General features: G+C 38.8%; 1 protein-coding gene across 2 annotated transcripts in view; it reads right to left on the bottom strand.

The window, feature by feature from the left end:
- FBN1 (fibrillin 1) overlaps positions 1–13,887 on the bottom strand; it is a 264,525-nt gene that overhangs the window by 39,049 nt on the left and 211,589 nt on the right. For both annotated transcript variants that reach the window (XR_003513124.1, XM_027554069.1), the window contains exons 46-50: positions 9,441–9,566; positions 7,361–7,477; positions 6,379–6,507; positions 5,573–5,692; positions 3,059–3,184 (exon numbers count right to left, since the gene is read on the bottom strand). Coding sequence is in view for 1 of the 2 variants with exons in the window: in XM_027554069.1 (XP_027409870.1) it covers positions 3,059–3,184; positions 5,573–5,692; positions 6,379–6,507; positions 7,361–7,477; positions 9,441–9,566 (618 nt within the window). In the remaining variant the exon portion in view is untranslated. The remainder of the gene's footprint in view (positions 1–3,058; positions 3,185–5,572; positions 5,693–6,378; positions 6,508–7,360; positions 7,478–9,440; positions 9,567–13,887) is intronic.

The following is a 13,887-nucleotide window of genomic DNA, read 5'->3' as shown; positions in this document are numbered from 1 at the left end:
GCTTTGGAAACTGACTTTTCCATTTCTTATAGAGCAAGTTAGGTGACTCTAAAAAGTGAGCTCATCCAAGAGCCTGGAGTGTGTTTGCCCTCAAATTTGACTTCCAAAGTTTTGCAAACTCTGAGTTACACAGATGCTAAAATTTGCAGGTTTTAAGGAAATGTTTTCAGCTCCATTTTGCACAATACCCCTTTCTTTATGAATGACTGGGTCTGCTCTCTCCTGTCAATGTTTTCAAGTCCAGGTAGCAAATTATTAGAGCCATTTATAATTTCAGTTAAGACAATTTTATCATCTTAACGAGACAAGGTGAGAATAACTGAGTTGCAAAAGATCACAGCAGGAAAATTTTCATGAATTAAAGTAAAAGTATCAGCCAACCATATTTACCAGGCTCCAATAAGTCAAATTCAGTTGGCCTTTGCAATGAACTTGTTGAACTCATCATGGCTACCAACTCTTCAGATAAATGATCTCTCTGGGGTCTACTGCATTTTCACATTTGTTATGGGTGGGGACCTAATAGTCACCTTTTCGCAAACTACTCTTCTGAAGGTGAAGAGCAATAACAGCTGATCATTGTCCTGCAACACCTCCTCTATTCAAATGTTGTCTCTGTCAAGAAGCTTCAAGACTTTACAAACTGTAGTTTTTTAAAGGACACTTTTTAATTTGCTTTTTTTTTTTTCCAGAAATCAAAATATTAGGTTTATTACTGCTGACACCCGGCATGGAAAATATGTCTCTGAATTGCAGGCATGTCTCATGGCTTCCTCATGTTCCTCCCAGAATTTGCTTTACTCCTCAAGTCCATTGTCACAGACAGCATTTTGTTTTTACTGGTCCTATTTTTATCATTTATGCCTATAACTATCTTAAGATATAATTTAATGACTACTCAAAAAAAATCTCAACAAGCATATCAAAACTCAGTTCTTTCCTCTGTCTTCCAGCTTGAAATGTATCTTTTAAACCTGGATACATGCATGTTGTAATATTGCTCTGTTATGTTCTCATTCTCTTTTCCTTTTATTACTGGCCCTGTTCCATACCCCAGCCCACCTCCCCAGCACCACTGTATCACCTCACCCCAGAAAAACATCTAGGTATGAAGTTTAGAGCGAGCCAAAGTGACAATCTGTCTCCAGTGAACTTCGTAGTGGGAGTGACTCACTGACCTCTGTGGCTTCAGGGGCCAGAGGCTGTTCACCTGAGCCCTAGGTCCCATTTGTTCCTTCAGAAACATTATCCATGGTTCTCTTCTATGGGATTTTCTAATTTTATGGGCACTAGAAGCTTGACTCCTAATTTGCCATCTTATAATAAAAACACAGCTCTTAATTCCCTGGCTCTAGCAAAATCTGTGTCCTGTGGGAGATTTATATTGGCTTTGTGGTCACTGTCTAGAATTGGTGTTTTAATCAAAGGTGCCATGCACTGGGAAAGAGTTTGTGTGCGCCCGCATCCTTTTAACGAGGGCTTGCTTGGATGCCTGTTTACCAGTCCATCTGTGAAGCACCCTTAATGACCTTTGAAATTTCATCAGAGCTACAAAAGTCACTTTCCCTGCTCGCATTCCTCAATCCTGGCTCTGCCTCTTGGAGCTGAGCTTGTGGCAGGGCTGCTCACAGCTGGGCTGAGTCTTCCTGCAGCGTTAGCTTGCTCAGTGACAGGCCAGTGCAAATTGAATTAATAGCCTCTGAATTTCCTCTGGCCTGCCACATCGGCAGATTCACACCTGGTTTCTCACTACTTTCCTTCCAAACTCCGGCCAAGCCAAAGGCACACAAAAACAAAGGAGCAAGAGCTAGAATTTATCTGGCTGGTCTGCACCAAACAGACAGATTATCTGCTTGCATCAAGCACGGCCCCACCCACAACCCAGAAATCCACATGGGGCTCTGATAGCTACCTACAAGATCAAACCAACAGAGAATTCTCAATGCTCCCCCTTCACATCCCTAAATATTACATGACAAGATGACCAGTTGAAAAGTAAAAGGTTAACCCAAATAACAATAATAAGAGTCTATGAAAGACTCAGAAGTGAAAAAGGTTTGTCATGTATTCAAGAAGACTGTTTGGGCAGGTATTCTTATTGTTTAAAAAGAAGAAAATTGAGCTTCCAAAAGATTAAATGACTTGCCCTAGGCTATAAATGACAAGGCTGAGATCCCTAAAGTCCAATTTTTGGAATCTTAAATAACATCCATTGCCTTTTATTTGGTAATATGGAAGTAAAAAAAAAAAAAAACAAAAATAACTAAGAAAAAATCCTGAACAATAAAACAAACAAACAAAAAACCCCAATGGAATGGGATAGGGGTTGTGGGGGAGATATGTGTGTTTGAATGTGATTTTTTTTTTTTTTTGGTCCTGAATTCATTAAATTAGTGTGTATAAGTAGACAGACATATACAATTGCCTTCTTTAGTAAAATCTAAGTAGTTTTCTGAGACATAATAAACTCTGTCATGCCTAAGTTCAGGCTCCCCTTTTGACTTTTTCTGAAGTTCACAAGTGTTATTCCTGAAAACAGACTATGGGCCAGCAAGAATCCTGGTCAGTTCACATTTATTTTTCTGTTTTCTTAGAAAACTTGTGATGTAAGAGATGGGCACTATATCCTGGGAGCACATGAGTTAATCTGCATTTTCTGTCTGAAAGTCTAGGTTTTGGCCCACACTTACACAGGTTACCTCTTCTGAGGCAGAGAACTTGTAACTGAACTTCCCCCAGGCTTTCCCGTGTTCAGTGGCTCATGGCTGATCCCCTGCTGACTGACCTGTCAGCGTCTGTGTTCTCAGGGGGAGAGGCAGGTTTAAAGTGCCAGGACAGTTGTTGTACAAGCAACTGTAACATGATGGATGAGTTTTTAACCTCAAAAGTAAAAATGAACTTTCTGACATATGGTAATCATTAGACCTCTGGGTGAATGAAAACACTCCATCTTCTCTTTTACAGAGAATCAAAGCTTTGCCATGTTTAAAAAAAATAAAACCACAACAAATAAACACAAAGTAATGAAAGTCTAAAGCCAAAAGTCAAAAGCACTTACCTTGGCACCTTCTTCCAGTGGAGGACAAGGAGAACCCGTCTGGACACAGACATTTGAAGCTGCCTTCAGTGTTACTGCACGTGCCCAAGGCACAGATTTCTGGCTCTTCAACACATTCATCAATATCTAAAAAAAAGTCCACATGTCAAACAAAGTCAAAACACAATGGAGATACTGTCAGCTGATAAATGCACAATGTGAAAGGAAAAAGCCTAACTGAGTTTCAAATGTCTTCCAATAATGAAGATTCTTCCTTATAATGCTGGAGTAGACTTTAGGCTGTGATGACTTTTAAAAAACTAGTTTTGCTGGTTCTTATCATAAAAATGGGCTCTGCAAGTGCCTTCTTAGGAATGCAGTGAGAAACATCTTTTACCCAGATTGAGTTTATTAGATAATTAGAAAAGTTGCAGTAATTTCGTACTACCCTCAACTGGGAAGGAACAAGAAACTCTAGAGTCTGACTTCACTAAAAAGTAAGCAGATGCTCTGAAATTCAAATTATTTTAACAATGAGTTACTCAGCGAGAGATCTAGGCCTTTGAAACAAATTTGTTCCTCTCCACCCATCCACAGTGTTTTCCCCAGTATCCTATGCTATCAACCTAAAACTGTGACTTTTACAAGGACGCTAATACTTGTGAAAAAAATCCTAATGCAATACAAACTAAAGACATCACAGGAAATGAGGCTCCTGTCTCTCATTTGCAGTTTAATTTTTCTGAAGAAACAAAGATATCTTCCATGTAAAGACTATAGTTTTTCTTTTATCGTCTAGATAATAGGAATTTGACACACGTAATTGTGGCAGGTTTCCTTGAGCATATTAGGATACCTTATCTACTGTAAAGGGGTAATTAAGGATGGTCTGCATCCTGAATGGCTTGAGTATGTCCTAGTTTGCCTGGCAGAGTCCTAGTTTATGCTTGTTGACCTGCACTCATGAATAGTGAGTGTAGGTCAAAATTGTCTTCATTTGGTGAGCCAAGTATATGATAAACCTACTTATGGAAAAAGTATGACCACTCTTTCCAAGAGGCTTACCCATCTTTTCCCCTGACTTTCAGCAGGAATTTGTAGTGAAAAAGAGGTAAGTCTTAAGTCTCAGCCACGCTATTTTAATGGAAATATTTTTTTCCAACAAGAGAGATTCTCTCATATCTTGGGACTCTTTATCTTCAGGTTTGTACAAGTTCTTCCCACACCAAAATGTATTTGTATTACACAGCTTTATTCCCATGAGGTCCAAGTAAAGGGCAGTTATGAAATTAACTTTTTTATCTTGACTTAGTTTTGTAAACACCACACAATAGATATTATAGAAATGTGCAGTGCAAAGTGATTATCTTTCTGTACAATGTAAAACCAGCCTCTTCATTATTTCATGTTATGTCACATTTATAACTGCATCATGCTTCCTTTGGTTTATTAACTAACAAATCTGAACAAATGTGAACTAACAAAGCTGCTGCTGCTGAATTACTCCATCCCTATACTCCCTCCACCCCCACATCCAATCTTTTCTTAAAAGTCAACTTTTGTAAAAATGCTCAGATGTTTCCTTTTTTTTCTTGTTTTTGTTGTTATGATTCTCCTATGGTAGAAATCAAACTGTAGGTGCCAGCTTCATAAGGGTAGGGACAAAGATTTAGAATGAACACATGTATTGACTATTCTGAAAATCATTTTTTCTATATATTTTCATTCTGTTCATTTAGGGGTAATTTTGCATTAATCATGGAATAATGCTGACCTCTAATAGAAGTAAAATGACACAGTAATTTGTATTTAGGTCTAATTTTGATGTTTGCACTTAGAATATTATCCCTTGACTGAGATTTAAATTAGATATATAATAAACATTTCTCATTGATGATATTAAAAGTGGACAATTCTTACTCATTAGGGATTAGACACAGACTTGTTGAAAGGTGGGAGCATGGACTAGGTGACCTCTTAAAAGTCCTTTTCATCCTACTTATTTATGAATTTATGACAGTTAATGACTTTCATTTAACATAATGATACATGTATTGAGGAATGCAGTACTATAAAATTTGCTGAGAATTTATTTGTAGTTATGCATTTCTACCACTCTACAAGTTGAAACAACAATGACAAATTACATAGCCACATTCATCCAACCTTGAATGTGATCACTTAAAGATTTTAACTGGAATCAGGAAGCTATTTTTAATTGCAACCCACTGGCACTTAAAAATAGGTAGTTCAGGACTTTTTATAAGCTGCATAAAAACACATTGGAAAAGGGTCAGGGTAATGCAACCACTCAAGTACACAGAGCAAAACAGCTTCATCAGAGATTAGCCTGAGAACTAGATGTTCTTGTCTCATCATCTAATTGTGAGCCCATAAGTCACACCCTACCCTTGGATTTGTCTGATAAAGTATTGCAAAATGAAGACACCATCACACCATCTCAAAAATTTGACTCTGATAATGTCAATGAGGTAACCAATACTGCTCATTTCCAACTACTGATAGCCCTCTTACCTTCACACTTGTCATTCTGGAGACTGTATCCAGGTGGACAGATACATCTGTAGGACCCATCCAAGTTTTGACAGGTGCCTGGGGCACATTTTCTGGGATCTAGGAGACATTCATTGATATCTGCAAAGGGAAAAAGAAGAAAGAGTTTCCCACTGGCATGATTTCCATCAAGCAATTAAAATCCAAAGACACTGGAATCAAATCTAATACATAAATCTAAAGCCCCAAAACTCCACCATGAATAAAAATTAACACCTCAATAAAAACCAGCTTTATCAGCTTTTGGAAGTGAGCTAAGTAACAGCCATACTTTATTTTATCTACAGAAAATTAAATATTTGCAGAAAAGTACAGCATTCACATGTATACCTGTGGCGGATTCATTTTGATATTTGGCAAAACTAATACAATTATGTAAAGTTTAAAAATAAAATTTAAAAAAAAAGGAAAAAAAAATATCTTGTAATAAAAAAAAAAAAAAAGTGAATGGCTATGAAGATTTTTGAGGGCACCTAGCAGCTTATAGAAGAGCTTACTACAAAGCTATGTGGAAGAAAAAAAGAAAGGGAATTACAATTGTATATAGGATAATTCAACTGTCACACTGAATGTTGTAATATTGTAACTGTTTTCTGCAAGTACAGAAACTTAAAGGGGAAGAGTGCTACATATACCATATACACCTACAGGCAGGATCAGGGTAGTTCTATTCTGATCTTTTTCCTCCAGGCTTCTGAAGGAAGAATTGTGATACAGATTGCGTGATTCCTGGCGTGGCCTCAGGGCCTTTCTGCGGCAGCACTCACCCACACAGGTTCTCCCATCTGGAGCCACCTCATAGCCTTCATTGCACTGACACTGGAAGGACCCCACTGTATTGATACACTGGCCATTTCTGCAAAGGTTCCCATTTCCAGTTGCACATTCATCAACATCTGCCAAGAAAAACATCCTTTGATATATTCCAAAGAAAAATGTCATAATCCCATCAATGACCAAAACCTTTAAAGGGAAAAAATGCTTATTCTGAATTTCAGTGGCCTTTGCTGGCTCAGACAAACTTAAGAAATTCCTTTCTGGTTAGTTTATAACAACAAACCTGGCTTTATTTACCTATCAGAACTTTAAAGATGAAATAATTCTACTAATTCAATTGATAATTTATGTTAGGATTTTTATCTGAGTTTCACTTTGATCATACTTTAGGTTTCATTTTTAAAGGTTAAAACTGAATTACTAATACACAGTACATCTGAGAGTATTATTAACAATTCTTGTAATCAGAAGTATGTAAAAGTGGCCTCTTGCACAATACAAAATTTGGTTCCTCACCCTTGCTTGTGAATAGTATAGCATACTTTATAGGAAGAATTTTATAGCTTCAATAATTTACTTCTTTGAAGAGAGGCTACAGTGAAACACCTAGACAAGTAGGTCCACACTGCTCCCGAATTATGTGATTTCTTTACAAAGGATCGTTTTTATATGTTTTAAAACATATTGAATTTACTTTGAAATGAATTTAATTAATTTGTATCATAGTAGCCATAAAAATTATAGTTGCTAATGAGTATTTTAATAAAAGGCATAGATGTCCTAACTGTATTTGACACCTAATGAGCATCTCACTGACTGTTAGTTACTTAATTAGCATATAACTCTTAACCGACTGTCACAACTAAATTGGTATATATTAAAAACAATAGCCGGCACGCTGGAGATGATGCTAATTACAGAGACACACATGACACTGCCTTCCCCTGGTGGTTGGCTGTCTTGCACACGTACCTATGCAGTCATTGTTGTGGGAAAGGATGAAACCGTGATTGCAGCGGCAGTTGAAGGAACCAATCGTGTTGCGGCAAGTGCCATTCCCACAGGCATCTCTTTCACACTCATTTATGTCTAGCAGGAATGAAGGAAAAGGAGAAAGGAAAAGAACAAAGGAAAAACATGATTACGAACAGAAGAAGGGGGAATATGGTCACCTGGGGTTGAAAGGCATTTTAGAGTTCACAAAGCATTGCGCATCCACTGAGAACATCTAGATCTGACGTCAGTGTGAGTTCCCGCAGTGGCAGCTCCCTGCGAGAAACTAGCAAAAGGCGAGGTTCTAAGCCTTGGGAGAAAATCCTTTCCTTGGTTGGCATGTGAAAGGAGGCAAGCTAAGGACATGAGAACTGGACAAGAACTATTTTATTCTATTTACTTCTAGAATTCTCCACCCTTGCCACTTTTTCTCAAATATTTTCACTTGGAAATGGAAACTTCTGTGCGCATCTGGGTCTTGATTCGCTGCCACCTCTGGCAAACTTCAGCCTTTAAGATTCTCACTCCAGTTTACCAAAAAGCAGTGAGTCACCTGATATTACCCCAAAATCAGCAACAAAATAAATTAGCTTTCTAACTCACCTGGAAGACATCTGTTTCTTTTTCCCAGTCTGCCCCTAAAAACCCACGACCACTCCCACGAAATGTTGACTTATCTCTCTTCTAAATTATCTCAACGTGATGGCACTCAATTTGGCTCTTCTCTAGCAGTATGAGCTGTCTTTTGGTTGGTCTACAACTTTTCACTTTGACTATCCTGTAAAGCTATTTTGGTGTCTTATGATGTCTTTGCATCTTGTGACAGCAGTTATCATCTTTCTAGTAGGAGTATATTTTACTAAGGAGGACATAAGAAATTAAAATGAAAACCATTGATATTCCCGGTTTGCGATATCCACAGGCAGAATGTGGAGGGCCAGGACAAAGGGATGGGGAAGGAGTGGAAGGTAACACCTCAGGTTAGTAAAATGTAGTGTTTAGAGTTAGGATTTCCTTTGCCTTCAGACTTTGGATGTAAAGATGAATTATGTATGATCTTAAATCAGGATGCTGTAGCTAAGCAGAATGTGACTCCAACATGTGTGTCTGAAGACTGAATCCAAATGAGTCACCCTTCCAGCAATCAAGAACTTCTGCCTTGATTCATTTTTAGCCAAGCAAGTGAATTTCTTTGGTTGGGCAGGTTCTTTGGTGGGGATTACAGATAACTCAGATGGGAGAGGGAGAATGAAAGTTGGACAGGGCTTCATGAATACACCGGGTTATCTCTCCAGTGATTAGTGGGGCTGATTATAATCTTTAACTTAAAACTTATCTGCTCTGAAGATGACAAAACTTTATGAGAATGTTCCCTAATGGATGAATCCAATTACATCCAAAGGCAAGCACTTTAAATGTTATTGACTGTTCTTTTTCCTGATTTATATTCACGTAGTCCCCAAAAGACTTAATGGATGTTGCTTTAAAATAGAAAAAGAAAGGAGGGAAGGAGAGAACTTGATTGATTACATATTTGAAGTTTAGTCTAAATCAACATTCTGATTCAGTGCTAAAACTAAGGAAGAGATTTAAAATCTTGAGCTCTTTTCCCCTAGGAAAATGATCTGTAAATTTGCCTTTAAGGACCTGCTATATCCTTATATATATGTAACAGTTATATATAGACAGACACTTCTCAAAAAATGCTCATACTCAACCACTCAAAAGCTGCACTCTGTTCCAATGAGGCAAATTCAGATAAATATTATAAAGGAACAGTAGGCTATTACCATTAATAAAAGTAATTTTTTGTCTTAATATCTTTCTCAATTTATCCCTTTATAAAAGTTTTTCTGAACTGACAGCCAAATGAATATCAAGAAAGAGGTTTATGATGTTCAGATTCCCAAAGATTAAATATCAAAGGATATTAATGCTACACACCTGCTTCTGTATTTTATAAATAGCAAAACAATTAGTGTTAGCTTTTATATATATTCAGATGCACATGAATTTTTCAATAGAATATGAAAAAATGAAATGATAGCCACATACTCACCCAAACACATGGTTTGATCAGCGTTTGTTTTAAAACCAGTGTGGCAAAGGCAATAAAAGCTTCCAACTGTGTCAATACACTGTCCATGGCTGCATATATTGGGGATTTCTTGACATTCATTGCGATCTGTAAATAAAAAGCATCTTAAGTGGAAACTTGGAAGGCCAAATCAAATCATTTTTTCTTTTTCAAATCAAATAACTTACTTCTAGGTATTGGCCTCAGGTTTAATCCTAGTTCTAAACTAAGCCAGTGAAACTGATGCTGACATTATATTCAATATTTATTTTTGACTCAAAATTGGTTAAAACACTCTCATTTACTAGGCACATTCAGAGCATATTAACAATACACAAGCAATGAAAAACAGGGGCAGTATCCAAAAAATCTTCTGAAAGATGAGAAAACTTAGATATAGAACAGAGAACATACATGCAAGCTGGGAGATAATCCATTTGATTATCTGCCTACACAGAATCCTAGACTATGGAATTAATTGAAGTATTTTGTCTAGTCAAGATTTGGTGTCTCAAATCATGGAAGCTGCATGGCTTCCTCTGGAAATTTAAACAAATCCCATTGCTAAGCTAGGTTTTCATGATGGACAGCCTGCACGGTCCCTTGCTCCAGTTTCACCCCATTATTTTGTCTTACTCCTATAACCTTTTGTTCCATCTTAACCAAGCCTTCCTGTCTACATAGGACTCCTTTCAGCACCTGACAATCCTAATAATGTTTCTTTCTTTCTTTTTTTTAAATCTATTCTTTCAAAAGGAAGCCCTCTCATCTTGCTTCTGCCACTCACTGGGCTCTAAGTTACATTTATTGTCAAGTTAATACTTCTTGCTCTCCTGAAATCTAATTATCTCAGAAGCCAAACTTGTTGCATGAATTCACAAATGACATAATTGCATGCCCACTTATGTCTGTAATTTTTTAAAGCTCTCAAGATCCCATGTTTAGGGAAAATGTAACTTGAGGAGCACTGATTTTCCTATTGTCACAAAAGAAAGCAAAAGGCAGAATGCTGCTGTGGGTGCAGATGCCAGAGAGCAGCTTGGTACCCCGCTCTCAGCTGAATAATTCAAGCTTGCTGTTTGCCCGCCCTGGCTACTGAGAAGACAAAAACAGGGAATGGGCACCTTTTGCTGCCCAGGACACTTGTGCCCACGCCAGGACAGAATATACTTCACCCGTTTCATGTGCTCAGGCTGCCATTTATACAACTACTTCCTTCCAAGTACACAAAGCATCTAGAGTCGACGAATCACCATGTCCTTTAGATCTCAGGTCGGGGGTGGGTGTATCATGAAAAGGGGAGACTAGGGTAGAGCATCTTAGGAGCTACAGCTAGTCTGCAGAAATGCTAGTGAACAGATGATGTGTGTGCTAAGTTGCTTCAGTCATGTCCAACTCTTTACAATCCTATGGACTGTAGCCTGCCTGGCTCCTCTGTCCATGGAATTCTCCAGGCAAGAATACTGGAGTGGGTAGCCATTTCCTTCTCCAAGGGATCTTTCTGACCCAGGGATCGAACCCAGGTCTCCTGCATCGTAGGCAGAGTCTTAACCATCTGAGCTTCCAGAGAAGAACAGATGATGATTATTCACATTTTGGATAAAAATGAATTTCAAATGAGCAAACTGCTCCCTGGGATAGGCAGAGGACACTGATTTCCACTACCAAGCTCAGTGAAGAGAGTTGATTTTGAGGAACGGTGTCTCGGGGGCTTATTATAGTCAGCCTAGACTATGGGCACCCTCAGGTAATACTGAGTCTGGGTGAATGCAAGGATCTGGTCTGTCTCATCTCTGGGGCCCAGAGGGAATGGAGAGCATTAAGAATCTTACTAGAAAGGGATCCTCAATTAGGAATTTTCTTTCCTACACTGCCTATTTCATGATGAATTTTTTTTTTTAATGAAACATGGATTACTTTGCAGTTCTGTTGGTGAAATAGAGAGTTACAATTGTAGAGAACTTGATTATGAAGTTCACTTTGTCTTGAGGTTTCTACAAACATCAGGATTTAAAGTCCCAGAAGAGTATGAGGTTGAGATAGGAGATTTAAACAGAGTATTGGGGGAAAACACCCACATAGTCAGCAGAGAGAGAGGAAATCATAAGGAAATAGCTGGGAAGAGTATGTTTTTAGTTGGACAAGGCATTTCAGGAGTGGCTGCCTCTGCTCTCACTACTCAGCTCCTGAGGTCAGACTAGCAACCTTGGCTTAGACACCTACCTGTTCTCTCAGGTCTCAGAAACATGGGTATTATGGCCAGCTGGTGAAATGATGTACTTAAAAGTTCAAATAAAAATCTTACTATGATACGGAAATTTTAGTTCTTTTCATCTTAAACACAGGAAGAAAGGAATATTTTACAATACATCTGAAAAATGCCATGTATAGAATAGTATTTAAAGACATTTTAAGAGATTTTATAAGTAAGATATGGGCCCTCCCTGGAGGTCCAGTGGTTAAGACTCTGTGTTTCCACTGCAGAGGCCATGGGTTTGATCCCTGGCTGGGAAACAGATTCCACATGTTGCATGATGTGGTCAAAAAGATTTAAAAAAAGATTAAAAAGTGATAATTATAAAAAACAAAAGTAGGACGTAAGTGAAGACATTTCCAGAGTGAAGTCTTCAGCCCTAGAGGCTGAACAACTGCAAAACTCAAACTCAAGTACATTCCCTTTCTTGTAAGAATTTCATTGAATGAGGGAAACAAAGCTTGGGCTACAAACAGTACTCCCTCACGATGCTTACTGCTGATTAACGCTGGATGAGCTTTATCCAGAGTATTTATGTTAGTACTCTACAAAAAAGATTTGACAGGACGTAAGCCCCAGCCAAGCCCTGGTTGGATATCTCGTCTTGACGTTTACAATAGTTCTTCCCACATCTCGCCTCACGTGAAATGGTGTGAAACTACACGTTCCATATTATCAGCAACTCCTTATTTTGATTGGAGTTATTTCACCCAGTCCCAAATAAATGCAAATTAAGAGCAAAATGCAGGGAAGTGGTATGAATGCCAAATTTCATGAGGGTATTGTGACTCCTATCAGAGACGTCCTCACTTTTCCTGTCCTGTTTTTTTTTGTTGTTGTTGTTAATATGTGGATTACAAGTGTTCTGTTGACAAAAAGCTAAACACTTGCACATGTTCCTTTAAAGCCCCAAAACAAGTCTTGATTCTCAAAGTGAGTTTTTGTTCTGGTATAAACACCCTCTTCCCACCAAAGTCTCATAAAACAATGCAAAATGCCCTACGGAGAGCAGTGTACTTCCTACCACTTAATCACTGGTGCACAAGGAAATCCATGGAAAATCTGACCATGTTCCTTGGTGTTGTTTGATTCACAAATGCATAAACTATCCAGGAAACTCCTTGTAAAATGGACTAGAGGCAAAACAACAGGTTGTTCCTGACCTCTTTGCTAAATATATAATGGTTTATAATTACTGAAAAACTCACATGAAAATCATTCTGAGGTGTTACTTTGCTGCTGGGTTGAAACACCAGTGTTTTCATTTTGATACCACTGGCTACAAAATACCATCAGATGTTTAACAACTTTTTCTGTTGTTGTTTAGTTGATAAGTTGTGTCCCACTCCTTGTGACCCCATGAATTGTAGCCCACCAGGGTCCTCTGTCCATGGGATTTCCCAGGCAAGAATGCTGCAGTGGGTTGCCATTTCCTCCTCCAGGGAATCTTCCTGACACTCAGGGATGAAACCCATATCTCCTGCCCTGGCAGGCGGGTTCTTTACTGCTGAGCCACCAGGGATAACTTCACTGTCACTGTAAGCTGGTGACATACTCATCCTTCTCATTTCTACCATGTCCCTGACAAAGGTGAACACCGAAGAAATTTAACCTCTAATAGTTTCTCATTTTACTGTAGGTGACATTGCAAATAAAACGCTGTTACAGTTTGCTGCCCTCAGTTCTATAAGATGCTAAGGAAAAAAGATAATACTGTTGGTTCTTTTGCTTGGTTTGTGAAGGTTAACCCAGCCCAGCTCAGGAGAGCTTTGCTGTCTAGAGTTGGTATATGTGGCTAGGATGGTGAAAACCTCACCCACTCAAGGGGGAGTAGGTAAAAGGAAAAAAAAGTATTTGGTCCTAAATACCAGGTAGGGGGGGCTTCCCTGGTAGCTCAGTTGGTAAAGAATCTGCCTGCAATGCAGGAGACCCTGGTTCGATTCCTGGGTCGGGAAGTTCCCCTGGAGAAGGGATAGGCTACCCACCTCAGTGTTCTTGGGCTTCCCTGGTGGCTCAGATGGTAAAGAATCTGCCTGCAATGCAGGAGACCTGGGTTCATGGTAAAGAATCTGCCTGCAATGCAGGAGACCTGGGTTCAATGCCTGGGTTGGGAAGCTCCCCTGGAGGAGGGCATGGCAACCCAGTCCAGTATTCTTGCCTGGAGAATCCCCATGG

The sequence above is a fragment of the Bos indicus x Bos taurus genome, chromosome 10 (genome assembly GCF_003369695.1).
Source record: "Bos indicus x Bos taurus breed Angus x Brahman F1 hybrid chromosome 10, Bos_hybrid_MaternalHap_v2.0, whole genome shotgun sequence".
NCBI classification, from domain to species: domain Eukaryota; kingdom Metazoa; phylum Chordata; class Mammalia; order Artiodactyla; family Bovidae; genus Bos; species Bos indicus x Bos taurus.
Note: the sequence above shows the minus strand (reverse complement) of the source record. Positions and strands in the feature narration are given on the sequence as shown.